The following is a 26,458-nucleotide window of genomic DNA, read 5'->3' on the forward strand; positions in this document are numbered from 1 at the left end:
ATGCCTGCTGACGACTTGCGCTAGTCACTCTGCCATGGCGTCCGTAATGTCGCTGATTAAGGAGGGGACCTCGTAGCATCTTGTTTTAACTGGCTTTGGTGAAAGGTATCCAGTGCGTTTTGCTACACCTGGTTTGAATTTGACTACATTTATCCCTGAACCCGCCATGACCGTGGAGCAGAATGTCCTCCAGCAGCATTCTCAGAAGGTAAGCTTACAGAAGATAACTTGGTGGCTAGCTAACTTTAGCCTCACTGCATAGCTGCCCAGTTTTGGGGCGCAAAGAACTCCCACAGTCGGGTTGCCTTCTCTTTGCATAGCTGGGTTCACCTTGAAATTGTGTTAAATCTAGCTGTGAACCGCGTGTACGTCGGGCACTGTTTGTAATTTCCCATGTAATTTTACATAAGCTGGGCCTAACGCTATCCTAGCTCACAGCGTTATCCAATATTTTGCTAGCTGTTTGCTAGCCAGCGTTAGCTAACGGGACCGCTTAGGGTGAAGTTAAAGCTCAGCGTTGTATGTTTGAGTTAGGTAACATTAACGATAGCTAGCAATCTGTACGCGTTGATATCATGGTTTGATTGGTGATGTTAGCATCCTGTGCTAAGCGTGTCGTCAGTTGAAATAAACAAGGCCAAGTGACAGTAACAGATTTAACGTTACCGTGCCGTTAACTTAAATAGTAGTAACTAAATCTTTTGATGGCACGGGGCGTTCAGCGGAAGACTTCTGGTTGTGTATGTCCCCACGAACGACAATGTTTGTTTTGAAGAAGCGCTGACCCCGTGTTTGTGTGAGCGAATGTTTCCTTGGTTACTCATCACATATCTGATATCTTTGTTTACAAAGCATGGCCAGCGGCGAAGGTGGAAACACACCCGAGGCGCGGCATTTGGCGGGGGATTGAGCAGTGTGATGGTCCTTAACCGAGCGGGCAGATTATTAAATTACATTTGACCATACCCCTATTTTTGCGAAAGTGCTCTAAAGAGCTGACTCCGCTGCTTACACTCACAGTTACGGGATTTACTCCGTGGCCACCATACCCAGCAATTCAGAGCTCTGGTTAGTTATGTAATGCCTTGGCTGATGTTGCCCAAAGATGTTTGCACCGCTGGACCGAATGAAAAGAAGTAATATTTTTGTGTGCGTTATGTAATCACAGTGGTGTTTTACTACACTTCAACACAGTCCAGTGAGTCTTTTCTGCAGCTTGGATGTAGTGTGTTGTTAACGCCTCTGAACATGAGCCAGTAGTGTGGTGGGCCACTGAGAGACGTCTGGAACACAGGCAGAAATGAATAGTTAGGCTTCTGCAGATGACTCTAACTTAAATGTAGCAGTGTAATACAAAACCTATTACGCAGGCTGACCTCTTCAAGGTTCTGTTATTAAACCATTATCAACAACACAGACATTGTCTAATATAATTTGCACCGTTTTTTTTTTTTTTAGAGTTTATACTCCTATTGCAATAGCACGCCTACAAACCTGTTCAAATCTGATTTGTTTTGACAATACACTAGTGTGTTTTGGCAGTTTATAATAGTCTTCTGTTGTACTTCATAATTATTGTGTTTCATAAGGGCAAGGTGTTGCACTGGTTCTCATGCAACGACTTGTAGACAGAGGGACAAGGTCACACTGAGGGACTTGTAATCCTGTCTGCAGTTCCAAATACAAAACAACAGTGAGAACCTGATTGTTTTACTGGGAAAGTCTCCTGTCTAGTGGACTTCGGGAGAGCTTCAGAATTCGTCCCCCGTCCCACGCAGAGAATCTTCTAGCCCGGCAGCTTGTTGTTCTTAAGCTGCCGTTTATAGGTTCGTGACCAGTGTGATGAACGGCCATTCCAGACATGTCACATGGAAATGAGACGTGTTTGAGTGTGTGTATGTGCACTGTCTGACTAACTTGCTCTTGTGGTTGACTTGGCCCTAATCTGTCAGAGGTCTAACTTCCCCCACACTTCACTGACCCTGCCTTCCAAGATGCCAACAAACCTGGATCCGTCAGTCTCTCTGACAGAGACCCAGACGCATCGTAAAGTCAAGTCATTATATATAGCTCTGTCTCGCGTATCGCAGATTTGTCTCGCGCAGAACCCACCGTCCTCAGAGCCTCAATTCAGATAATAGAGAAAATAAACACTACCTAAGAACTTAAAGAAAGACATAATGGAAGAAACCCCAAGAGGAACAACAGAGAGGTCTAGCATAGGCAGCCCAGCAATAGATATTGTGCATACAATATAGAGCAACGTATTAAATTGAAAGCATGAACAGTCATCGTAACAAATCCTAGATATCAAACGCCCTGGGAAGAAGCTGTTTTCTTCATGCTTTCTTGTGCCCAGCAGTAGTTCGAATGATGCAAATGCATGAACTACAGTTCTTTGATTACCTTGGAGCTTTTTCTCCGCGGTTAGAGAAGCAGCTGGTTCGAATACCATTTATGTTCACGGCTGAGGTGACGTGTATATAAATGAGCAAACAAGCACCTGACATAATACCAAATAAGGCTAATTTGATCGTAACTATTGACGGACTGTAGGGAAACCCTTGGGGGGAAATGATGTGTTTTCATCCCTGGTAATGGGCTCTTCCAAATATTTACGTCTTAACAACGGAAAGGTAGGCCAAAGGAGCCCATGTATGAACAAATTCTGACTCAAGACTTTATTTTAGTGTTTCTCGTAAATTAGCCCTCTTTCAAGCTTCCGTGATAATATCTGTCGCCCTCTGCAGTGACATGTCATAAGTCAGAGTATCACTTCCTCTGCAAGGTTGGTAGAGAACGTCATTTTGTCGTTCACCAGTCTATTTCTGGAAGCTAACATAGTACAGGAGCATTACGCTCAGTCGTGTATCCTCGTCGAACGAACTGGGAGGGTTGTTGCAGACTAATTGGGTTTGGAGCTTGCGCTGTTGCTCCGAGGCGTTAACTTTCTTTTCACTCTCAACAGTCACTATGAAAACATTGGCCTCTAGGGGTTAAGCGAGGCACACAGAAAATCATGTTGTTGGAAGCGTAACAGGAGTTAGGCCTCATTCCAGGAGCAGACAACTTCACCAGAGCTGGAGGAAATAAGAGTCTTACTTGAAGATTAAACAAACTATCATCATCATAGTATCAGGTCTAATGTGCACCTGCTGAGACTGCCAACATATCCTCTTTTAATAGTTGAATTAAGAATGTAATTTCAAACTTACTACAGTGTTATTTTGAGTTCTATCAATAATTATTGTGTTGCAGCACTATGGGATATGACTATAGGTAACCTGGAAGGTGAGTTTTACATCCTTGCAAGCCGTGTTCATTTTCTCAGATCCGAAAGTTTAGCACGTTAGCCGAGTTGTGAAAGCTCATATTTAATAAGGTGTGGCCCTGAATTTGTTTGTCTGGATCACAAAGGCGCAGCCTCTGCAAGAGTGTAACTCAAAACACATGCTTGTGTTGTCTGTCTAGTGGCGGTGCTGCTGTTCAGTGACTTGGCGTGCTCCCAGGTGTAGCACTTTGTCCATTGCTTGTGGTCTAGTAGCTGTAACAACTTGAATTAAAGTGTTTAAAATGTTGCCATGGATGAGTGTTGCGCAATCAGTCCATGGTGTGTGGTTGGGAAAAAAACCTACAACATCAAGATCTCTTAGGATGTATTTTATTTTATTTTTTTGGTCTGTTGCCTGCTGCACCTGTGAAAGCTACAGCCTGATTTCCTCTCACTCAAGACTTAAGACCTCTGCTGTGGACTCTGACACTAAGTGCACTCCCTCATTATTTATAGGGCATTTATTCAAGCAGTGGCGTTGTAGGTTAAACATGTGTGGTAAGCCAATGCAGTCCAGCTGGGTTTGACATGAGTGAACTCATAAATAGAGTTGAGAATTGACAGGGGTCTTCTAACAATGAATGCTGTATCAGTTTTTAACATGCAAGTTATATTTAAATGGTAATTTTGCAGAAGTTATTTAACATTGTTGGCTACTTTTAATACTGAGGCTAGATACAGGAAAGTTCCTATTTTTCTTCTTACTATTGACCTCTGGCGTTGCTCCAGATGCTGCTAAATGTTCTGTGCTATGTGACTTTGCCATTACCTACGGTTGATAATGGTCAATCGATGTCCTGTTAAGCACTGTTGCTAATTTCAATCCATAAAGAACGTATTAACTGACAACGCACTAAGTTGGTGCGACATTTGCTGGCAGCGTCTCACAAGGGCTTCAACTAACAATTATTTTCATTCATCTGCTGTTTTGCCCATAAAATGTCAATATGACAACGTTAAAAACTAAGAAAGCGCCTGCTGTGATTCCCAGAATCCCAAAATGATGCATTCGGATTGCTTATTTTATTGGACTATGCAACACTGGACAAATAATAGTTTGCAATCTGATGCGAAAAATCAGTATATGCTCCTGTCTAGGTAAAAATGTGTTATAATAATGGAAGAAATCGAGCCTTCCCCTGTAATGTTAGATAGAGATGGCAGCTGTGGTGTTTGTATCACATCTGGCTGATGCTATAGATGAGAAAGAGCCTTATGACTGAGTTTACTATTGATTTAGAATTATATTATTTTGTGGTCTAGTTTGTCCATTTTTCTAATAACATCAACCTGCGTGTCATTCATCTCTTCGACAGGCTCTGTTCTAAAATGTGTTTTAATCACTTTTCTTTCTTCCTCATTAGCACCAGCAGACTCTACTAAACCAGTTGAGGGAGGTCACAGGCACCACAGACGTTCAGCTGCTTCAGCAGGCACTGCAGGTACATCGTGAAACACAAAAACTCCGACACACATAAAGAAAAATATGCACACTGTTCTCTTGCAGTAATGGACAGGTAGTACTCTTTTATCTCAAACCCACGTTTAACACGTTCATGTGAGACTTGGCAGAGCTCACACCCTCCTCATTACTCAACTGAGTAAACATATCAGCACACAGCCTTACTAATCCATGCTATAACACAGTTTCTCATTAGATTAAACAGCAACTGTTTTCAAGGTTTAAGTTGTTTGGGGGATTTTGTATTTGCATGCACTCTGTCAATATTGTTGTCTTCTCCAGTCATATGCTACTGCTAATAATCTTTACTGTATTCATACATTAGCCTAAACAAACACGTTGTCGCTGCAGGCGAGCAATGGAGACCTGGCTGAAGCTGTGGCCTTTCTGACAGAGAAGAACGCTAAGGTTCCTCAGCAAGATGAGACCACCTACTATCAGACGTCCCAGGTGGCCAGCGATAGATACATCAGTGTGGGCAGCCAGGCGGACACAAGTGAGGAGCTTACTTCAGGTTTTGCCAGAGAGGTTCTAGAAACCTCCTAGGGAATGTTTTAAAAAAAGAAACGCAGTATTAGTTCAGTTACAGATTTTCAGTCTGAATTGTATTTAAATGTCATGGCATATAAAAACATTTCTGTTTCACAGCTGTCATTATTGGGTATTGTATAACTGCTAGCAGAAAACATATTGCATGATGAATGCTATGTTTTAGTTTTGAATATCAGTCTGTACAACCAGTGGTATATAAATTTGGTGCCCCTCCAAACCAAATCACCACCCACGTGTGTGTTTTCTTGATGAAGACGTCATTGATCTGACTGGGGACGATAAAGATGACCTGCAGAGGGCTATTGCTCTTAGCCTGGAGGAGTCCAACCGTGCATTCAGGGAGACGGGCATCACTGATGAGGAGCAGGCCATCAGCAGGTGAGCTCAGGAGTATTAATAAGCCAGTTTTACTTTATTTCACACACCGTGTCCCCATTTCTGGCCATAGTGTGGTTAAAATATGATGCTGAAAGCACATAACCCATGCTGTAGTACATATAATTAAATAAAAGCACATAACCATATGTCATCTTTCTAATAGTCCTATATAACAGCCAGTAGTTTCTGACAATGAGAAATGTAACCTGTGTTAAGATATTCAACACATTTTTAGATGAGATCTGAGGTTTAATGATGCATATCCAAAGAATAATATAGAAATTAATATTTGGGCAGTAGCCGTGTTACTGGTTTCTTATAGACCACTGTAAGCATTACTTATTATTTTGTCCTTATAAGTGATAATAAAAGCCTTACAGTCTTTTTAATTAACTGAAGTAGCCTTTGAGATAAGGCCTTCTAATAGATAATGGGTGTTGAATGGAATTTCTGGTAGGGTTTTTTGGCAAAAGATAAAGGATCAAGTGAAACTACGCTGTACTGCCTCAAGTAAAACCTAAATAAAATGCTTTTAAAAGTTGAATTGTACATTAAGGTAGCTCTGGCAATACAGAGATCACTTGGTAGGGAGTGGTAAAGACAGTCATTTCTTTTACTTGAATTTGTTTGTGTTTGTCTGCGTCTTCTCATTTTTGATTTTTAGAGTTTTAGAGGCCAGCATAGCGGAGAACAAGGCAAGTCTGAAACGTACCCACACAGAAGTATGGAGCGATTCACCGAACCCGCACGACAGGAAGAGGATAGACAGCTGCCCTGTGGGTCTGAAAAATGTTGGCAATACCTGCTGGTTCAGTGCTGTCATCCAGGTGAGCACAGACGAAACACATCCACAGACGGTTTAAAATCAAGTGGATTGTTTGAACTCCTTTTTCTTGTCTTTTTGCAATTTCTTTGTTTATAATTACATTTTCTGGCAATAGAAATGTTATGAATGAGCTCTTGACCTTTGCATTCCTTAATGCATCCCTGTTTGGTTCCATGTAATTGTAATGATGCAGAAATCAAAGCTTTAATCTGCAGCTGTCTTCCCAAGTAGTGGTGGATAAGAGAGTCGCGTCAGTGTTTATATACTGGATGACACTAGAAATGCTGGAAAATATTAGCGCAGCTGTCACAAAGACCTTGTTTCTTGTATGCCGATGGAGTCGGTGGTAGAATGTGACCCAAGCTGAAATATGCCAGATGAACACTGGATACGCCATCACATGGTGCTTGGCTCCTGTGTGTAATGTTATCCCCACAGTTGAGAAGAAGGAACTGCTTCAACCTGCAAGAACAGGAGTAAACAACTTTCTCTGCAAATAAAATGGCCAGATCTTGACAACTTTTATTTCACTTTCACACGCCAGACAGAAATGAAACGCGCAAATATTTCTTTGTTGCTGTCTCTAGTGTTAAAAGATGAACATTGTCGGTCCAGTGTGGGCTGTTTTTTATTAAATCCCACCGAACTGAATTTAGTTTTTTGGCGATTAAATGTGAGCGTCAACATGCTAGTATGTTTAAAAAAAAAAAAGAACACTCATCTTCAAGTTGTTTCTTAGTCCTTTTATCTCAATTTCTATAATTCAGCTTTAATTTCTTTTTTATGAACTAGAACTGTCAGAAGAATGGGACACATTGGCTTGATGAAAACATTTTTAATGTTTTAATTTAATAAGGAACGGTAGAAAAGAGTCACAATGTGCCCGAGAAGCATACATGTAAAATTGAATTATGTTAAGTAGTGTGATCGGGACATTTTGTTAAAGGCATGTTAAGACTGTTGCTGTGCAAGGCCTCTGTACATTAAGACACTAGATGCCTTTCAGTCCATTTAATCACGATTTTTCCCTTTGACACGAAACACTGGACAGGGACCAAGGCTATCATCTCTGTAAATGTCACTAATGTGTCTTCTCCTCTCTTCAATCTCAAGTCTCTGTTCAACTTGCTGGAGTTCCAGAGGCTGGTGCTCAACTACTCGCCACCAGCCAGAGTCCATGACCTGCCACGCAATCAGAAGGTGAGACCCCCAGGAAACCCCACATCTGCCTTGTTCATATCCCCTGTTGTTATCACAGAAGCTCTTCTACAGCAGCGCTTCAGCTCACGGTTTGACCTTCTTAAAGACATGCGCCACCGTTCAGCAGCTGTGCTATCACGCCCTAAGGTCGCCGCAGCTTATCATTTTGTCCCTGGTAGTTTACTTAACACGCTGCTGGTATGCTGTAAGGGATGCCTACTGCTGTAAATTGTTTGATGAAGGCTTGGTATCTATCCACCAGGACAGAAATCAACATGTAGAGAGTGCATGGTATGATTTGATCCTGGAGGAATTCTCAAATTTATCTAGCCACAGTCTCCACTACACTGGCAGCGTAGTTCTCAGCGTGTTTGTGGGGCTTTCCATCTTTTCCCTGCAGAGTGCTCAGCATAGGGTTAACAGCCTGCTGCTAATCTGGTCTAAGCCTCTGCTGTGGAAGTGTGGTTTGGGGCAGTCATCTCCTCATCTCAGTTCCCTCGGTTCTAATCATTGACCTTTTACTTTAGCAGTGGGACACGACTAGAGCTTGGAATCTAATCTTTACATCCACATCCCTGAGCACAGCAAAACAAGTGTGTTTTTAATGCGCTGCACTAAGTCATAATCACTCAGTATGTAGCTGTTATAATGCCACCTTGATGAGATTTCTTAATCCAAAGATGAAGACTGCACGATGACTTGAAATGAATGCAAATGAAATGCATTTAATTAAGGAAAGTTTATACCTTTGGCTACTGTTCACAGTCAGGTAACTTTAAACAAATGACTGAACTCTTAATGTAATACCAGTGTTACTGGCTTTGCATGTTGGTGCAATTTAATCCACAGTTACGAGAGGTGTGTCTGCGAGGAGATACCGTAGCTGGTACTTCAAATCCCGAGCCACATAAGTGTCTTATATTATTATTATTTTATATTAAAAATAATTTTAAAAGTTACTTTAAAAACTAAAATAGTTTAAAAACCAAATAAGTTTTGAATAAACCAAAACCCGAATGAAAGTAAACTAAATATTTTTTCCATTTTGCTAGCTTTCTCACGTTCAAGAGTGGTCACTTCCTTTTCGTGATACAGTTTTACATTGGTACGTCATCAGCATCACTACTTAATTGCCTTTACTAATGGAGCATTACCTGCAATATGTCTGAAAAGCTGCACAAATGTTCTCCCTGAGGCCTTTACTAAAACATATGATACAGCCTACCTGCAGTTTCGCTCTTAGACTTGGATCTCTAGCTTAAAGCTTCATACACTAAATTCTTTACATGGATTTTGTGCTGTTCTGACCAGGAGCACAGGAACCTGCCCTTCATGCAGGAGCTGAGGAACCTCTTCTCTCTCATGGTGGGTTCCAAGAGGAAATATGTGGATCCATCACGAGCTGTGGAAATCCTCAAAGACGCATTCAAGTCCAGTGAATCACAGCAGGTAAGCCTCTTTGTGTCATACCTTGTTTAACACAATAACATTCACTTAGTGTGGGTGGTGTTCAGTGAAAAGACATCGTTATTGTAAGTGGATTTTAAGTCGTATTCTTTGTTTTTGTGTCTCCTGCTGATTTAGCTTATTCATGTCCTGAATTACATTGTTGCCACACTGTCATTTTTATGGCCAGAGGCATTATGTTTTGGTTTGTCTCTCGATCCATCCGTCTGGCATGTTCTTGTAAATTTATATGTCTGGACACTTTGAAGGACCTTTTTCAAATTTGGCACAAATGTTAACTTGGACATTCACCTTGAATGAACTGTTTGGAATTTGGGTTCGAAAGTCACTGTAACCTTTTTGGCCCAAATATGTAATGGTGACATTATAATGTTCTGCAAAAACTCTTCAGTAGGCCCCACTACATATATTAAGAATCTGGACAGACAAAGTGGTAAACTGCAGGTTTTAATTTCCATTTGTTGTAAAGTTTAATCAGCTTATTTCACCCTTTTTAAAAATGTTAGATAGGGGACATTGTATTTTAGATTTTAAATTCCTTTGAATTTTTAAGTCGCTTTCAAATTAAGTTTTTATTAGTTTCATATTGGGTTTTAATTCTTCTTGCTTTGCCAATGTTTTTTTTATGTTCCTCTAAGTTATTAATGGTACCCATTGAGAGTTAAAAAATAGTGCAGTTCCCTTTTTCCCAAATCTTTCTTTGTGACATGAGTGTTTCACTCAGTATGGCAGTTTTACCATCAGACCTATGGCATGTGGATAATCTCTAGATTATGCAAATATTAATAATCATTGATTTTCATTTTGTTAAACCGAAAACAAACACTTTTTATCTGGAAATACCTTTTATCCCCTATTTGTGTCTTACCCAATGAAACAAAGCCTTGACTGTAGTCCTATAGTCCTACTGACTCTGCTCCGCTGATACCAAGACACCAACCTCTCACATCTACTGACTATTAATCCTCAAACCCACATCATCTCCTCTGAACAAAACTATATTGACCATTGATTAGCTGCTTTGTGTTTTCATCCTTTAATGTGGGATACACATGTCAGACGGACAGACCTCCTTTCATAAGCAGTGTATCTGTAGGGGTTAACTGAGGTCAGTCTTCTGGCCCCTGTACTCATCAGTCATGTCTCTCCTCTGTTATTAGTGAGGTTGGATTGGCATTGACCTGAATTACTGGCAGCATTGATTTTTATGAGAGAGTGGCCTCGGGACACACAGTTTGCCTTTGAAGTCTACCAGTATGTGTACTACTCAGCTAAGGCGAGGCATCTCATATACAGAGCTCATGTACAGCATGTCAGTAGATGACAGACACGCCTCTGATTTGACTGATTAGACTTTCCTTGCTTGTCTGAGCCTTTTACTCCTGTAGTTTCACCTCCCCTAAAGGTAGTGCTGTAATTGCTTATTTGTACTGTACATATGTGCATGTGCTTTGTTCAACAGCAGGATGTAAGCGAGTTCACCCACAAGCTGCTGGACTGGCTGGAGGATGCTTTCCAGATGAAGGCCGAAGAAGACAGGTAACCTCAGCTGTTTAGAGCCAGAGGTCAATGTGGAAAAAGTAGACATAAAGTATGGCATAGACACATCCTTGGTGGTGTTACAAGGAGGCATATTATACTCTAAAGAATCAAATGGTTTGCTGGGAGCTTAAAGAAATGTGACCTGTTATATGTAACATTATCTTTTTGTTTTGTTTTTTTTCTCCAGGGAGGGTGAGAAGCCGAAGAATCCCATGGTGGAGCTCTTCTACGGCCGCTTCCTTGCTGTGGGTGTCCTGGAAGGTGAGATGAAGTGTTTAATTCAAGCCAATAAAGGAAAATAATCACAGAGAAATAAAGCGATAGCACGGTCTCATTGCAGCAGCCTTGCCCCTAGTAATGAAAGGTGACCTTGTCTTAATGAGACGTGGTTCATGTAAAAGAGGAGAGTGGTAGCATTGATTGCGGAAGACCTTGACGGCTGATTGACATTGTGCTTATTATGCATGACAATACTGGCCCAGAGCCACCAAAAGCTGGACTAGTGGATTTTGCTGCTCACAAAATGACCTTAATGCCTCATCTGCATGTCCGCTAGCAACTCCTCTCCTCCTCCTTTTTTTGGGGGGGGGTGGTGGTGGCGGCTGAGTTCTCATCAGTATTTGGTGCATAGATAGTTGGTGCTGTGTTGCCTTTTAAGTACTCATGATGAGTGACTGACTGCTGAACAAGTGAAAATCAGCTTGGGTGCATACAAGTGTGAAATGTCCTGTTACTGCTTTTTCTTTCAAGCTCTATGCCTCTCTAATACCTGCCATACCCCTGAGAGACATATACAGTACCTTTGACACATATACATGTGGTATGTATTTTGGGCTGTCAAAGTTAACGCAAACAGATATTTGAATGCATGATAAACATAAGCACATTCTGTTATTATGAGCTTGGCCTACCAATAGTTTGGGGAATCAGGAAGCACTGTGTGCTATAGTAATGCATTTAAAAGCAAGCAGAATCTGAAGTGTAGTAAGTAATTTTACCCTGTGGATGGCAGTAACAGCCCTGTAGCTTCAAAACTGCCAAATCCCAAATGAAGCAGAAGAAGATAGCAAGTCGAAACAACTAAGTGGGTCTTTTGAATGGCATTTTCAGTTTCACAGTCCTGCCAGATGGTTCACTTAGTACACACGCTTTCAGTTAAGTGAACACTGATGACTGTCTTGGAGCTCATCTATTTATGTAAATCCACAGGTAAAAAGTTTGAAAACACGGAGATGTTTGGGCAGTACCCGCTGCAGGTGAATGGCTTCAAGGACCTCCATGAGTGTCTTGAGGCGGCAATGATTGAGGGCGAGATCGAGTCCTTGCACTCGGCTGAGAATTCTGCCAGGTCTGGACAAGAGGTCAGTGCCAAAGTGGGATGAGATCTGTTGTTTCCATTGAACTCTGCAGGATTTTTGGTAAACAGTACAAAAGGAAAAAAATCAGGGATGTTTTTATCTTTGTCTTTCCTATATTAATATCTGTAAATATTATACATGTCTTAATAATGGTCACAAGGCCTGATGGTAATGCTGGTAGTATACATTTTATGAGGATAAAAACAAAGTTTATTCAGTCATTTTATTGTATAATTCTGGTCTCTATCTAATTGCACCTTTTTAACAATTAAAATACTTATGTCATAAATACTATGACTATATTTATGCATCAAAATAAGAACATATTGTGTTCGTGGTCCATAGAAATAATGCTGCTACAATGAAGTGGCCAAACAACAAGTCGTAAACAGTTCTCAAATAATAACCATTCGAGAGAATCTGCCGCACAAAGAAGACCAGCAGGTTAAATAATTTGAGATGAATCGTTGGATCCCCTCCAAAGGGCTGACCTCTTTGCTCTTCCATGACACCTGGGTTATTTTGAGTCTCACCTCTGCTTGGCTATGACCTTGGCTACGCTGTCCCACAGCAGCTGGTAGTAGCTAATTACCAGGCCAGTACGCAGATGGGTATGGCACCCAGCCATCAGCACAAGAAACGCAGGGAGCCCTCGTTAGAGACGACTCCATTCACACCGTGTAGGATCACGGTGTTTCTCCAAGTACATCAATTAGAGGAAGTAATCAGGGCAAAATCACAAAATTAGTTACCGGTGACATCACAGCATGTATATATCTGGTGAGGGCATCTGAAAAATAGAATCTCCAGACTCACGTGTTCCCTTTCTCTAGATGTTAAGAGGGGGATGGGGAGAAAAACTAGTACTTTCATTGAAAAATAAAAAAGTGCCTTAAAGAATAAAAAGGCAAAATATTTCATTCAATCATGCTGTATTGTAGTAGTCAACTGAAAAAGAGCCTGCAAATGCTTTTTGTTAAACTGTGTGCCTGTAGCACGCAGACAGGCAGTTCAGATCTAATTCAGTGGCCAGAAGAATAACTTTTCATGCAAATCAAATATTGCTATATGAGGATACGTGATGGATATGTTTCAGTAATGCTGTAAGAACAAATGTTAAATGGTCTTGTATGTATATAGTGGTTTTTTTTTACAGTCTTGTGTCTCGTTGATTCACTCATTGCTTGAGGGCAATTCTTAAGATCAACATCTGATTTTCTTTCAGCACTGGTTCACAGAACTCCCTCCTGTGTTGACCTTTGAGCTGTCAAGATTTGAGTTCAATCAAGCACTGGGACGACCCGAGAAGATCCACAATAAGCTTGAGTTCCCCTCTATGCTCTACATGGACAGGTGATATAAAAATTAACTTTGCTCTTTCATATAGAATCAGTTTGTCTCTGTTTCTAGATATAATTTCATGTCTTGTATATTCTACACTGAAGTCTCTGTTGTGGTATTTTCATTGTTAGGTACATGGACAGGAACAGAGATATAACCAGAATCAAAAGGGAGGAGATCAGGAGGCTGAAAGAGCATTTGACACTGCTCCAACAGCGACTGGAGAGGTACACCATGTCCACCAGCACCTGTTTGTTTAGCTAAGGTCAACAGAGCTCTCCAGACACCCATGGAGAATTATGTCTCATTCAGACTGTGCCCTTTTCTTTGTCAGCCACTGTGCCCTTAGCACTTATTTGCTTCTCCTTCTGCTACCCTTCCTCTGTGACACTCACTCTTTATTCTCGGTTTTCTCTCAGGTATCTGAGTTATGGCTCAGGCCCAAAGCGGTTTCCTCTGGCAGATGTCCTCCAGTATGCCATGGAGTTTGCCTCCAGTAAGCCCGTGTGTACCTCCCCAGTGGAAGACATTGACACGTCAGCGCCCCCTGGTGGCACAACAGGACAACAGTTGCCCCCACCAAGGTAAGATTAATAACAAGTAGCCTGCACTGTATCATCACAGCTTTGTGCTTTATTTTTTTTGTCTTACATTTCATATGTTTCTCACCCTGCAGCACATCTGAGCAAGACTCCTTACCTCCCCTTGAGAGCTCAGGCTCTGCTTCAGGTCCCGCTTCAGTTCCCACTGCTGCCCAGCAACAGAGAGTACCCATTCATAAGCCCTTCACCCAGTCCCGGTTACCTCCTGACCTCCCAATGCACCCTGCCCCACGTCACATCACTGAAGAGGAGCTGAGGGTACTCGAGGGTTGCTTGCATCGCTGGAGGAGTGAAGTGGAAAATGATACCCGTGGTGGGTCCACCTGCCTCTTATTTGCAGCCCTTTATAGTTGACAAATCATGTTGATATCTACAGCATGGTTTATCCATCTACCAAATACTGCCAAATTACATAAATAAACATTAGTTTGGCGTATACTAATACATTGTTTATGACGCTCTTCCCATCAGATTTGCAGGGCAGCATCTCCAGAATCCACAGAACAATTGAGCTCATGTACTCTGACAAATCTATGATGCAGGTGAGCAACTCTTTCTGTAATAATTCTTTGTTGTATTACAAAATACACATCAGCTGCCCCTTAGGTAATCAGATTATAAAATCTACTTTGCTTGTTTACAGGTTCCATACCGGCTTCATGCAGTGCTGGTCCATGAAGGCCAGGCCAATGCAGGCCACTACTGGGCTTATATCTATGACCCACATCAGCGTTGCTGGATGAAGTACAATGACATTTCAGTCACCAAGTCATCATGGGAGGAGCTGGTCAGGGACTCTTTTGGAGGCTACCGCAACGCCAGTGCCTACTGTCTCATGTACATCAACGACAAGAAGCCATTTCTCATAGAAGGTAAAGATAAATTAATGTCCAGTCAGCAGTCGTCTTTTAAGGAGTGAACAGTTGTTTGTTCAGAGCTAAGTCAGAGCTTCAGACTGTCCAAACTCTCTCTGCAACGTTATCCCAGTGTGTTTTCCACAAGCTCATTAATAATTGCAGATAATATGATAAGCCTGCAGGACACCGTAGGTAAAGTGGACAATAGTGAAACGTGCTGTTGAGTCTCTAAGTGCTGCACACACACTGACAATGCATGGTAGACAAGTGTAAACAGAGATTGCACTTATTTTAAGTTGAGTGGTTAGCAGTTGCTAAAGAGGAGATGCCTTTAGCAAAATTCTTCTCCTGTTATTATCAATTTGAGTTCATGGAGAGGTATGTACTTGTCCATTTGTCTGTGATTGAGTTTTGCACTATGCTTCACATATAATATCAGTCTTTCCCTCCTAATTTCATTTTCACGCCACCATCTAAGAGACTTAGTGTTCTGTACATTTACATATTAATAATGCACGGTTGGTGATGATTCATACGTTTCTGTCTCTGTTTAGTAATTTGTCAATTTTTCTCAGATCTGCCTACAATAACGGAGAACATTCGCTACTTATTTCTCCGGTGAAGAATTACTTCAAAAACACATATTTAATTAGCTTCCATGTCTTTTTTTTTTTTTAATTTTTTTAGCCAACTACATAATCTTCATTATTTCCCTCATTTCAGAGGAGTTTGATAAAGAAACGGGGCAGATACTCAGCGGCATGGACAAACTGCCTCCGGATCTGAAGCAATATGTGAAGGAGGACAATGAGCAGTTTGACAAGGAGATTGAGGAGTGGGACGCCCTGCAGGCCCGCAAGGCCCAGCAGGAGAAGCTGGCCCTGGCCACAGCAGCTGCAGCCGCCGCCGCCACCGCGGCCTCGGCAGCATCCAGCACCTCCACTTCTTCTTCTTCACCTCAGCCCATGAGTATTGAGTCCAGCACTCCAGACAATGCAGGTCAGGGTCAAGGCGGCAATGAATACAGCGTTGAATACTTAATCAAGAATCTAAAGTCGGTAGCAAGATAAGTGACAGGAAATCTCTTTTTCAGTAGAGAACGAGGAAACTACCTTGAAATATTGTTGCGCAGTCCTTTGACACCATATAGAATATACTCCATACATCATATCACAGGAAACTATGTTAATGTGGACACTGTTATTGTTACTACATGTTCATATGCCAATGAGAACTGATTAGGATTTGTTTCATAGGTCATTTTATTTGCAGTCTTGCTCACCAAAAGCTAAAAGAACACTAAACAGGAACTGCTTGCGTCATAAGAGACCTACATGTTTTCCTGTGTTTGTCTGATGGTGGTGTTGTCCTCCTGCAGTCCCCCAGCAGGACCCAGAATACATGGAGCAGCCGTCACCCACAAATGACTCCAAGCACCTGCAGGAGGACACGGAGAGGGCCATCTCCAGGGCTGCTGCTGAACAGGAGGAGAGGAGCCCTGAAGCTTTGTTAAATGCTGTATGTAAAACCTGCAAACACACACAGTACAGCACACCCACAGCAGGAGCCGTGTTTCCTGTCTTGATACACATCAGTTTGAAAACATTTTTCTGAAGTGTGTCAACTAGGGTTGGGTTAAAAAAAATATATTTTTTCTGATTGAAATTGATGTTGACTTGGAAGCTCCAATATCCGTTCAGAAAATATTGTTTAAATGCAAGCCATTTCCTGCATCCTCTTCACGAGATTGGTTTTGCATGACAAATCTCACAAGACTGCAAAACGAGATTAGTGCATGTGTTAGGGAGATCCGAAACATGACAGAAGTTACAGCCCGCGGAGCACGGTCAGACCTGAAAGCTGACGACAGAGAGGGGTTGGAAAAAAGCAAAGTCGGATGCAAGATGTGAAACTAGAGGTCAGATCTAATCTCTGGAACCAATGACGGCATTAGTTTTGTGAAAATCTCTCTTATAACTAAGGAAAATTGTTTCAAAACTGAACTATCTCAAACCAGGACCTTGTGAATTGGAATCTTTTTAACTCAAGAAATCAGTATAAAAAGAGTTAACAGTAACTTCAACATGGCTATCAATATTTATATATTGACAATGGATCACATGACTATGTATATATGTGAAAGGGGTGGCTCATAGTGATCCTTACTGCACTTTCTGTCAACTCAGTCAGTTTTGTTTTGGCCCACCACTTTCCTGTTTTGTTCCACTCTCATTTCTTTCCCATCGTGCCGTTTCCAGTCTAGCTAGCACTGCCCCCCACAAGCCATCAAGGTTTGGTAGTTTGGGAGATTATAGTAGTCAGGAGGAGTTGCAATGAGGGATAACTGAGGGGGAATTTCTTCTAAAAAAATGCAGTAACTTCAGATAATATCTACTTGGCAGCTTGAGCATGCATAGAACCAGAAATGTGGACAAATTGAACCCACATGTTGCAAATGTGTTAAGAAGAGGTCTTTTCCCAGCAAGTGCAAAGAGGAGGAACAACAACAGCCTCTAAAAATTGCTTCATATTACCTGTGGGCAATCAAGGGTTGTTTATTGACATGACTGAATAAATGAGAACCGGTCCATTATTTCCCCGTCGGATGCTTATTCAGGTTTCCACTGTTGTGTTCACAGTTGTGCACAGTGAGTTTTAACAAGGATTTATTTCATGTGGGCTGCTTTTCTAATATTTCACAGTTTATTCCCTCTGTGTATAATGTTTCTTTTCTTTCCATCAGTCCTCCATTCTTTCTGTTTCATCTGTCCCGTTTTTCCTACAGTCTCTTCCCCCTCCCACCTCCCCTGAGCCTGAAGTCCAGATGAGTACTCCCTCGACCCCCCCTCCTGACCAGGTCCCAGAGGATGAGTCCCCTGGCCAGCGCACTGTAGAGGTGGCCATTCCTAATGTGGGAACCTTTGTCATTGTGTCAGAGGAGGGGGGATATGATGACGAGGTAGCTCTGGGCACAGCATATCTCCTCTTCCTTCATTTTGTGCTGAGAGAAGCCTGAGCCTGTGTGACATATGGAGTGAGACACTCTGTGCCTAGTCTCATGGCTCGACATAAGGTTTTTCACACTTGAGAAAACCAGACACTGTATGCTGAGTGATTTCAGGACTGGCATCAGGCTGGAATACGGTGCAATAAGTCTGCCTGCATTAGTCTTGTGTGAAAAGCCTCTTTTTGAGCCAGTCTGCATCTTGGCACAAAGGCACATTTTGCAGAAAGCTGATGTCTGCTTCATCACATAAGTCACCTTTAAGTGGAAAAAGCCAAGACTACTGCCTCATGTTGTGTTATGAATGAGCTGTTGTATGTCTCCCCTAACTTACAAGAAACCAAACGCAAATAACTCAAATTCCATGCAACCATAAAGGAATCATAGTTTCTTTTTCTTTAAAGTTTGGCTTCATATCAACAGTAGTTGTTGGTCAGTATGTTCTGAGTGTCAAATTTCTTTTGTAGAGCCCGTATGTATTCTGGCCTTCCTCCCCGCTCTGTTATGTATCTGTCACACACAGCTGTCACATGGCTGCCTTGGTTGTCTCACATTATCCCTGTGAGGATTGTGCATTTCACCACTGAACTGACTGACGGTGTCCCTCACAGTTGTGTCGCTCTAACCAATGCATGGACTGCTGGGTGATGTCTGGCATGCCCCGACTGTGGTATGCTTCACTGTAGTGCCTCAGAGCAGAGTAACGTAGCGGTTGACCTTGCTCAGTTTGTCACGAGGACCCGTTGTTTTGTTTAACATGGTTCCTGCTTCCTGGGCAGGCAATGATGACCCCCAACATGCAGGGTATTATTATGGCCATTGGCAAATCCGTCAGCGTATATGAAAAGAATGGGCCTGAGGCAGCCTTTTTTAAGGTACAACCTCTCTCCTTTACCTTACTTCATTCCACTCTCACTCATTTACTCCACCTCCATCCATCTTCTCTCTTGTGTGTATTTGTATACGCTTGTGTATTTTTCTCCTAGTGCAGTAAGAGGGATAGAAACACTTGAACACAGTGACTGTTTTAGTACCGCAAACCTTGTAAATTACAAGTGGGTGTGCTCCAGATGAACATCATCTTTCAAGTTAAAGCTACTGCATGGTACCATCCAACTAAAATTCTTTTTGTTTAGTACCAGATACTTATCTCTACTTCATTTTCCGCTGCAGATAGTACGTCTTCAGTATAGACAGTATTCAGTATTATATAGAAGGACCGTCAACTTCGACAATTACCCACGGCATTTTTTTTTTTTATCTAGGTCTGCTGTTCCAGTTTAAAAACCTTGGGTTTTATTTACCGTGTTGTTCACTGACGTATCTTATAGTGTCGGCTCAGCTCGCTTATATCCTCAACTGAGGTGGTACCAAAAATAAGTATTAGTATTATAAGTACCCAGTATTGTCCAAAATCGCTAAACAAAAAGTACATTTGATTGAAAAAGAGTGAGTGTATTCGATTAAAGTGAGTGAAGTCCTGCTATTCCATGTAAATGAGGCTTAAAGACTAGAAAATGGGTTAGGTTTATTTCCTATAACCTCAAATTAAGCACTTGCCTCTCAGATATCTTAAGAGATAAAGCAGTTACCTAAGAAAACGTATCATGGACCAGTGTATACTGAAGTAAAAGAGCAAAATACAATTCTATGGTGATAACTGTGGTGCACATGTAATAGTTTCTATTTAAGAGAGGGAAGAGTAGAGTTGATGTGCGTCCACCTAAAATATTTGACATGATTCTTGAGATTCAGTTACTGTACGATGTCGTGTGTTTGCATCTTTGTTATCCTCCTAAATGAATTTTAATTGCAAAATCAAGTTCTTTAGAGGTTTTAGCCTTTAGTTTTTGACTGATGGAGATCTGAATAAGAACCACTATCGGTGTATATTCCACCTCAGAAGTAGACTTGTGACCGTGCCCTTTATGACTCTCTGTTCAGGCCATCAAGTTGGAGTACGCTCGTCTTCTGAGATTTGCCCAGGAAGACACCTCACCTGAGAATGACTACCGGCTCCAGCACATCATCGTCTACTTTATCCAAAACCAGGCACCTAAAAAAATCCTGGAGAGAACTCTGCTCACACAGTTTGCTGACAGAAACCTGGCCTTCGATGAGAGGTGAGCTTGTTTTAATTTGTGTTTGGTTCTTTTCCTTTTGTTGTCTTTGTTGCCATCAAGAGTTGGACAGGATTATTTGCCTATAATGACCAGCAGAGGGCAGCAGAGACTTTAACTCTGACATACAGAGTCTTAGGCAGCCCTCTTGCTTTCTGTCTGCACAGACTGACTGTGTTTCATCCAGGCAACGCTCTCAAAGCAAATCCTTTCTAATGAGTGTTCCCTGTGTTTTTTGTTCAAACACAAATCTTAAGAGACACATATCCAATAATGACTTTTTTTAATACCAGCGACAAATATCTAGATTCCCTCCCTGTTAAGTCTGTGATGCTCGTGTCTTTGGGGTGCGTAATGCCCCATACTGTTTCTTAAAACTTTTCAACTGCGCTTGTTGGCCTCAATCCATATTCATGAGTGAAAAATTGATTTCTCCCTTCTCCTCTATTTTGAGCAAGATAATTAGATTTATGTGTGCATGTGGCCTCGATAGGAGCCTCCGGAGGAGTGTTTCACTTCTCCTCTCAGCACTAAAGAGTGATTCATTAGGCCACGTTGAGGCCTAGGGGCAGGGTTGGCCGTTTCATCTCCTGGAGTACCTCACAATGACTCACCATCTTGTTGCCTAATGCCAATTCTCCTTCCTGTCTCCCCACCTCTCCCACAGATGTAAGAGCATTATGAATGTGGCACGTGCCAAACTGGACCTAATTAAGCCTGAAGAGGTCAACATGGATGAATATGAGGTCAGAAGATGTGTCATTTGGGTTTTATCTGTCTAAAACGGTAGATTTAAGACAATTCATGTCATTGATGCCGTACTATACATGGTTAATCAGTAAAAATGCCATTTTCCCATCAATATTACTTTGACTTCTTGTGTTTGAATCTCAGCGACGTAGCCTTTGATAACCTCCGTTTATCTTAATTAGATTTGGCATCAGGACTACAGGAATTTCCGGGAGACAACCATCTTCATGATAACTGGTTTGGAGCTCTTTCAGAAGACAAAGTACGGTGACACTTCTCCAGTGACCCTCTCAGTATCTAATGCTTATCTCGAAGCTTTAACTTGCATAAGATTATATATCATTCATGTTAGATATTATCGTTTAGTTTCAGATCATTTCCTTTCCTCATGTCCCCTGCAGGGGGCAGTAACTTACAGTCCTTCCTGGCTTTATAGTTATGCAGTGGGTTCATCAAGTTTATTTCTTCTGTGTGATAGTTTACTCTCCAAGTTCTCAGTGCAGCTTTGATAGGATTTTATCTTAATGTAATATCTGTCCATCTCTTCCTTCCCAGTTACATGGAGGCTCTGATGTATCTGATTTACGCGTACCAGTACAACAAGGAGCTTTTGTTAAAAGGGCTGTACAGAGGGCACGACGAGGAGCTCCTTGGTCATTACCGTCGGGAGTGTTTGCTGGTGAGCCACTGCATGCAGCGAGGCTGTGATTTATGTCTTACAGCCCCACTCTTGGAGTGCAGAGTTTCGTCCTGTATGACATATTCCTTGAATTAAACTAAGTGGTTACAAAGAGGGCATTAGCTCCGTGTAGAGGTTGTTGTGGAACGGAAGCCTTTGTGTCAAGCAGTTCTTCCCTGTGATCCCCGTCTCCTCTTTGTCACTCCCTTTCCTCTCTACTAAACTTCCTCTCCTAAAGTGACTAAGCAAAACTGACACGGCTAGACATTTTCCTTCAGTCCCGAGCTGGAGTACTATAATGAAATTGCTTTTGCGGAGATATTGCTTTGGCTTGCTTGCAGCCCACAAAAGATTCCACTGAAGGTTTTTCATCTGATACTGACAGATGAAAGTCCTTCCAGCGTTGTGAGCCCCTTTTCATTTTACTCCCACCAAGCTCCAGGCTCGGCTCTGGTATTAGTGGTTAGGGCTCTGGGTATTTTGGTCCGATCAGCCTCGTACTAGTCCTTAGCAGCCCTCTCGCTGCTGCACTCAGTAACCTTACACTAGCATTGTGCTCGTAATGTAATCACTGGAGTGGGAATAGGAAGCAGGAGGGCCAGCGAGTGTAAACACATTACCATGAGACAAGTGTGTCCTGAGCTAACCTCAAACCTCGGCTCTGCACAGCCTGATCGGTCATCTCAGATCTCTGGCCAGAACCTCTGGCTCCGTCCGCTCAGCTGTTTACCTTCAGCTCTTGTTTTAATTGAAAACACTGCTAACATTGACACAGTTAATGTACTTGGACGTTTTGCAAATCCAGCCTCGCAGTCCTTGATTCCCAACTGGCTTGCAAAAAACGGATCGTTTCCTCGAAGTGGAGGTCAGGGAGTTTGTCTGTGACTGCAAGGTGGTTTAAGCCAAAAACAAGAAGAAAAGCTTGCATCCACAATTGCACAGAACCGTCAGGGTTTAGTTTGTTTCCAGTGCCTGTTGGACATATTGTAGTATTAAAGATGTCTGCGGGATTACTGAACTTCCTCATGACATGATTGGCATAACCCCGAAAGGATATTATTGAGAGCGAAATAAGCCGGTGGTCGGCTTTAGGCTGATGCCAGGCAGTCGCTAAGCGTCTCTCAGCCTAGTTTTGGTGGCGCTTCCTACCACTGTTCGGATCTGTGACGGCACGTCGGTGAAAGAGATCACTCTCATTGTTCAGCTGTTCAGTGGTTAGTGAACCAGTGTACGGAACAAGTAACGGATGTGACAAAAGTAAGCAAACAACGGAGTCAAGAGGGCACACACGGATTGCCATATTTGTGTTTCATCTTAATCTCATCTGAGCGTTCCAGGTTACGAGTGTTTTCTCAACGAGCAGGGCGTCTGGAATGAAAACACTATAACTGATTGAGCATGATTCAAGAGAGGTCGGCACCGTACGACTGTTTGCTGCTCATTCTAACCACCTAGCTTCCCTGTTGGTCCTCGTTCTGCTGATTTCATGACTTGATCGATTTTGATGCAGACTTCCTCTCTTGTAGGCGCATAAAGTACAGTATGTGCTATCTCGCTGTTGCCTGCAGTCTTTGCGGTGTGTTCAAGTGCAACATGTCGGTCCAGACGCAGGCAACAATGTTGGCATTTATCTCCACTGACTCCTTGATGTGTGCCCGGGCCTCAAAAACCGCTTAAGAAGTGTAAGATGCACAGGAGAGACGAGTGTGGATAGACCAAAGAGAAAGGCGACGCTGTGGGAGTTCAAAGAGAGAAGAGCACAGCAGTGATGTAAAGATGGCAGGATGTTAGTTACTGCAGTTCAACACAGTCAGCAGTTGCGTATTTGGCAGTGCTGGTGACACAGCTCCTGGAGACACTTAAAGGTACCCAGAGGAGTTTCTGACTTCTAGTCGCACTATAGAGTACTTTGTTTCTGCTTTCGGATATTATTTTCCCTTTGCTATTACACTGATCAAAATGTTGTTGGTATTGTGCGAAGAAGCAATGCGGCAAAAATGTAGAAGACTACTTGCCAGTACAACAATGCAAGATTCAAACTAAAAAAATAAAAAAAAATGCTTTATCTGAATGCAACTCTCAAGGATACACACAGTGCAGTTTATTGAGCAGTTCAGAATGTAAACATTACTTCTTTTAATAATGAAATCCAGGGTATCTTGTGACACTCTCTGACGATATTAGTTCCCATGGCAATCACTAATGAATTCAACAAATCCACTTACCCAAAATCCATCCATTATCTTTTACCGCTTATCCTCTACGGGGTACTGAGGGGGTGAGAGAAGGGGCGTGCTCTGGACAGGTGGCCAGTCTTATCACAGGGCTTGAATAATCTCACTGTCCCTCCCCCCTGCCCCGCAGAAACTAAACGAGCAAGCAGCCGCCATGTTCGAGTCGGGAGAAGAACCGGAGGTGACGACGGGCCTCGGCATCATGAACGAGCTGGTGGTGCCCTGCATCCCTCTGCTGCTGATCCACGACGCAGAGAGGGACCTGCTGGCCGTGGAGGACATGAGGAACCGCTGGTGCTCCTACCTGGGCCAAGAGATGGAATGTGAGTCCTTGAGGGAGAAGGGACAGACTCGGCCTATTACAGTGGATATTTCTGGAGAGTTGAAGGCTTGGGTTACTAGTGCATTCCCCGGCACCCTTGCCAAAGATCTCCATAATCAGGCCACTGCTCGGGTTCTGTGTCAGAAAGGCTTCCAGGTTGTGTAGCGTTTCCACCACCTGTCCTAAAACATGAAAGTTATAATGTGAGGTGGCGTTTTATCTAAATAATACATATGTTATATATTTAACATGAGTATTTCAACAGCAGCATCCACTAATAATTTAGTTGCAGTTTGCAATGAGACATTTTTAAGATGTCTGGTTCCACTAAGAATATGAATTTTTTTTGTGGAAAAATAGAACATAAGAGGATTCAGTTTTTATCAGTAGGTTTTAATGTCCACACAGAGCAGCTTGTCTGAGTCCCTTGTCTCTGTTCAGTATTATCAGCCAAAGCGCTTGTTTTTTTTTTTGTTGTTTTTTCCAGTTTCAGTTGTAGAACATGCTTTCTAATAGCGAGATACCCTAACCCTAACCCTAACCCTATCTTTCTGTCTGTAATGTCTGTGGCAGCTAACCTCCAGGAAAAGCTGACTGACTTCCTCCCCAAGTTGCTGGACTGCTCGACGGAGATCAAAAGCTTCCACGACCCTCCCAAGCTGCCCGCCTACTCCACCTTGGAGCTGTGCGAGCGATTCAGCCGCGTCATGGCCGCCCTTGGCAGGGTGCCCACCGAGGGAAGATGAGCTCGGAGGGTCAGCAGAGGCGCCTCTCCCTTATCGCAGGCCCGACTCCGGGCAGACATCTATGGACCTCTCTTAACCCATGCCTTCCTTATCAATCCAGGGGTCACTCGCTTCTAGCTGTTATTCCTCTGTTACTCTTTTGCTGCTATAGGTTTTATCATTATAAATATTATTTCACTTTTATTTTAAGCAAAACGCAATGGAGGTGAGGGCGGACTATTGGGAGGGGGAAAAAAGGAGGGGGGAGTTGATGGATAAACGGTGGCAATCCTGCAGTTGTTGAAAGCCGAGCACATTCTGCTTCATCTTTGCAAAAGAAAAAAAAAAAGTTTGAAGGTTTTTCATAGTTTATTACTGTTGTTGTTGCTGTTTGATTCAAGCTTCCCCGACCACGCTCATAGCCCCTTTCTAAAGCACCCTTCTCTGCGTGAAAAGGATCACCCTGCTGCTCTGCCTCCAGTTTGGTACAGTATTACCACGTTTTGTTTTATTTTTCTAAGGAAGTAAAGGAAGAGAGCCTTCAGATTTATCAGCGGCTCAGAGTATCTCAAATGGTTCTCATGTCATTGTGGACTGCACCAGAATGAGATGTTTTAAGTGCTGTGGTAGACAGCCATGGACTTCCTGTGGCTTGTTAATAAATTGAGAGAATAAAATTTTATTTATGGCCCTTTTAGGCCAAATAAACAAATGTTTTGCCTGATGTTGAGTTTTCCTTTGCTCGCACAAAGATTATTCGATTATTATTAGCGTTGCACTTTACTGTGACTTACTGTGGTTGCAGCGTAAGTAGAAGTTCAGCGTTCAGAGACACTGACGCTTCGAGATCGGTCTCAGAGCTGCGTGTTATCCTGCTGTGCTGCTTCAGCTCCCATTATGCAGCTTATTAGAACCAGGCCTTCGCGAATGTTGGGATACAAACTCCAAAGCATATTCCATGTGGCCAAACAACACTAAAAAATGTGAAACAGGCTCAAGTTTAGCTGGGGCTTTTTTAATGGGGCGATTCTGGTCCAATTTCCTGGAGTAATACTAATTTCCGAGAACACGCATCGCTACAAACAATCCATGTTCTGATGGCAGGAGGCCTTTTCACAAGTCGTTTTAAACCCTGCTACCAGCTTCATTTAAAGGACTTTCAAATATCCAGTGGCATGTTTTAAATTTTACTCTTAAGCTACAAAAAAAAGTTGGCAACTTTGGTCTTTGTTTTAGTTTTTTTTTTTTTTTTTTTTTTTTCAGGTATATTTGTGTATTAAATGTCTGTGCAGTGATGTTATTCATTGGTTTAATAAATCAAGGAGATTTTGGAATAATTTCGAAGATGGTACACCTTATAGGTCACAAAAACTAAAACACCTAACGAATGACACAGAAATCCTGCAATGAAATGTAGGCGACAGTGAACGGGAGTCCAGTATATGGAGTGAACCCTTGGTTAAAAAGATGTTGTTTTTTTCCGTCTATGACCTGAGGTTTGTATCGTTGTGTGTAATGTTTGGGCGAAAATTCAATAATGACGATCTGTTCAAAATCTCGTCATTCTCAGTTTCAACATCACTACTGTTGTCCACCGATCCATCTCCAAGTCAGTCTGTCCCAAGTGTTCTTGATACTCCTTCCAGCTCTGTCACTTCATACCGTCTGTTGTGCAGCCCCCCTCCTCCTCCTCCTCCTCCTCTTCTTC

At 42.3% G+C, this 26,458-nt stretch overlaps 1 protein-coding gene across 4 annotated transcripts; it reads left to right on the top strand.

The window, feature by feature from the left end:
- Window positions 1-25,958, top strand: usp25 (ubiquitin specific peptidase 25). 4 transcript variants are annotated; one of them, XM_084564082.1, is made up of 26 exons: window positions 1-208; window positions 4,696-4,773; window positions 5,145-5,289; window positions 5,600-5,723; window positions 6,388-6,550; window positions 7,663-7,749; window positions 9,061-9,198; window positions 10,679-10,755; window positions 10,946-11,019; window positions 11,968-12,119; window positions 13,342-13,469; window positions 13,589-13,684; window positions 13,877-14,041; window positions 14,134-14,372; window positions 14,531-14,601; window positions 14,703-14,931; window positions 15,640-15,915; window positions 16,295-16,434; window positions 17,702-17,812; window positions 18,700-18,795; window positions 19,865-20,043; window positions 20,708-20,786; window positions 20,973-21,052; window positions 21,346-21,469; window positions 23,834-24,026; window positions 24,599-25,958. In XM_084564082.1, the coding sequence occupies exons 1-26, from the start codon at window positions 167-169 to the stop codon at window positions 24,769-24,771; spliced, it is 3,459 nt and encodes a 1,152-aa protein (XP_084420208.1). In that variant the 5' UTR covers window positions 1-166; the 3' UTR covers window positions 24,772-25,958. The 4 variants fall into 4 exon arrangements, with proteins under 4 accessions (XP_084420208.1, XP_084420206.1, XP_084420207.1 ...); XM_084564080.1 differs by lacking the exon at window positions 18,700-18,795 and having other exon boundaries at window positions 124-208; window positions 17,702-17,875; XM_084564081.1 differs by lacking the exon at window positions 18,700-18,795 and having other exon boundaries at window positions 124-208.
- Window positions 25,959-26,458: the final 500 nt, after the last annotated feature.

The sequence above is a fragment of the Chelon labrosus genome (genome assembly GCF_963514085.1).
Source record: "Chelon labrosus genome assembly, chromosome: 17".
Taxonomy (NCBI): Eukaryota; Metazoa; Chordata; class Actinopteri; order Mugiliformes; family Mugilidae; genus Chelon; species Chelon labrosus.

What these genes read in the sequence shown, in the direction of transcription:
- usp25 (XM_084564082.1), top strand. Translation starts at nt 167, where the DNA reads ATGACCGTGGAGCAGAATGTCCTCCAGCAGCATTCTCAGAAG. An exon ending in GAGGAGCAGGCCATCAGCAG is followed by an intron (nt 5,724 to 6,387) that starts GTGAGCTCAGGA and finishes TTTGATTTTTAG; the next exon opens with AGTTTTAGAGGCCAGCATAG. An exon ending in TCTATGCTCTACATGGACAG is followed by an intron (nt 13,470 to 13,588) that starts GTGATATAAAAA and finishes TTTCATTGTTAG; the next exon opens with GTACATGGACAGGAACAGAG.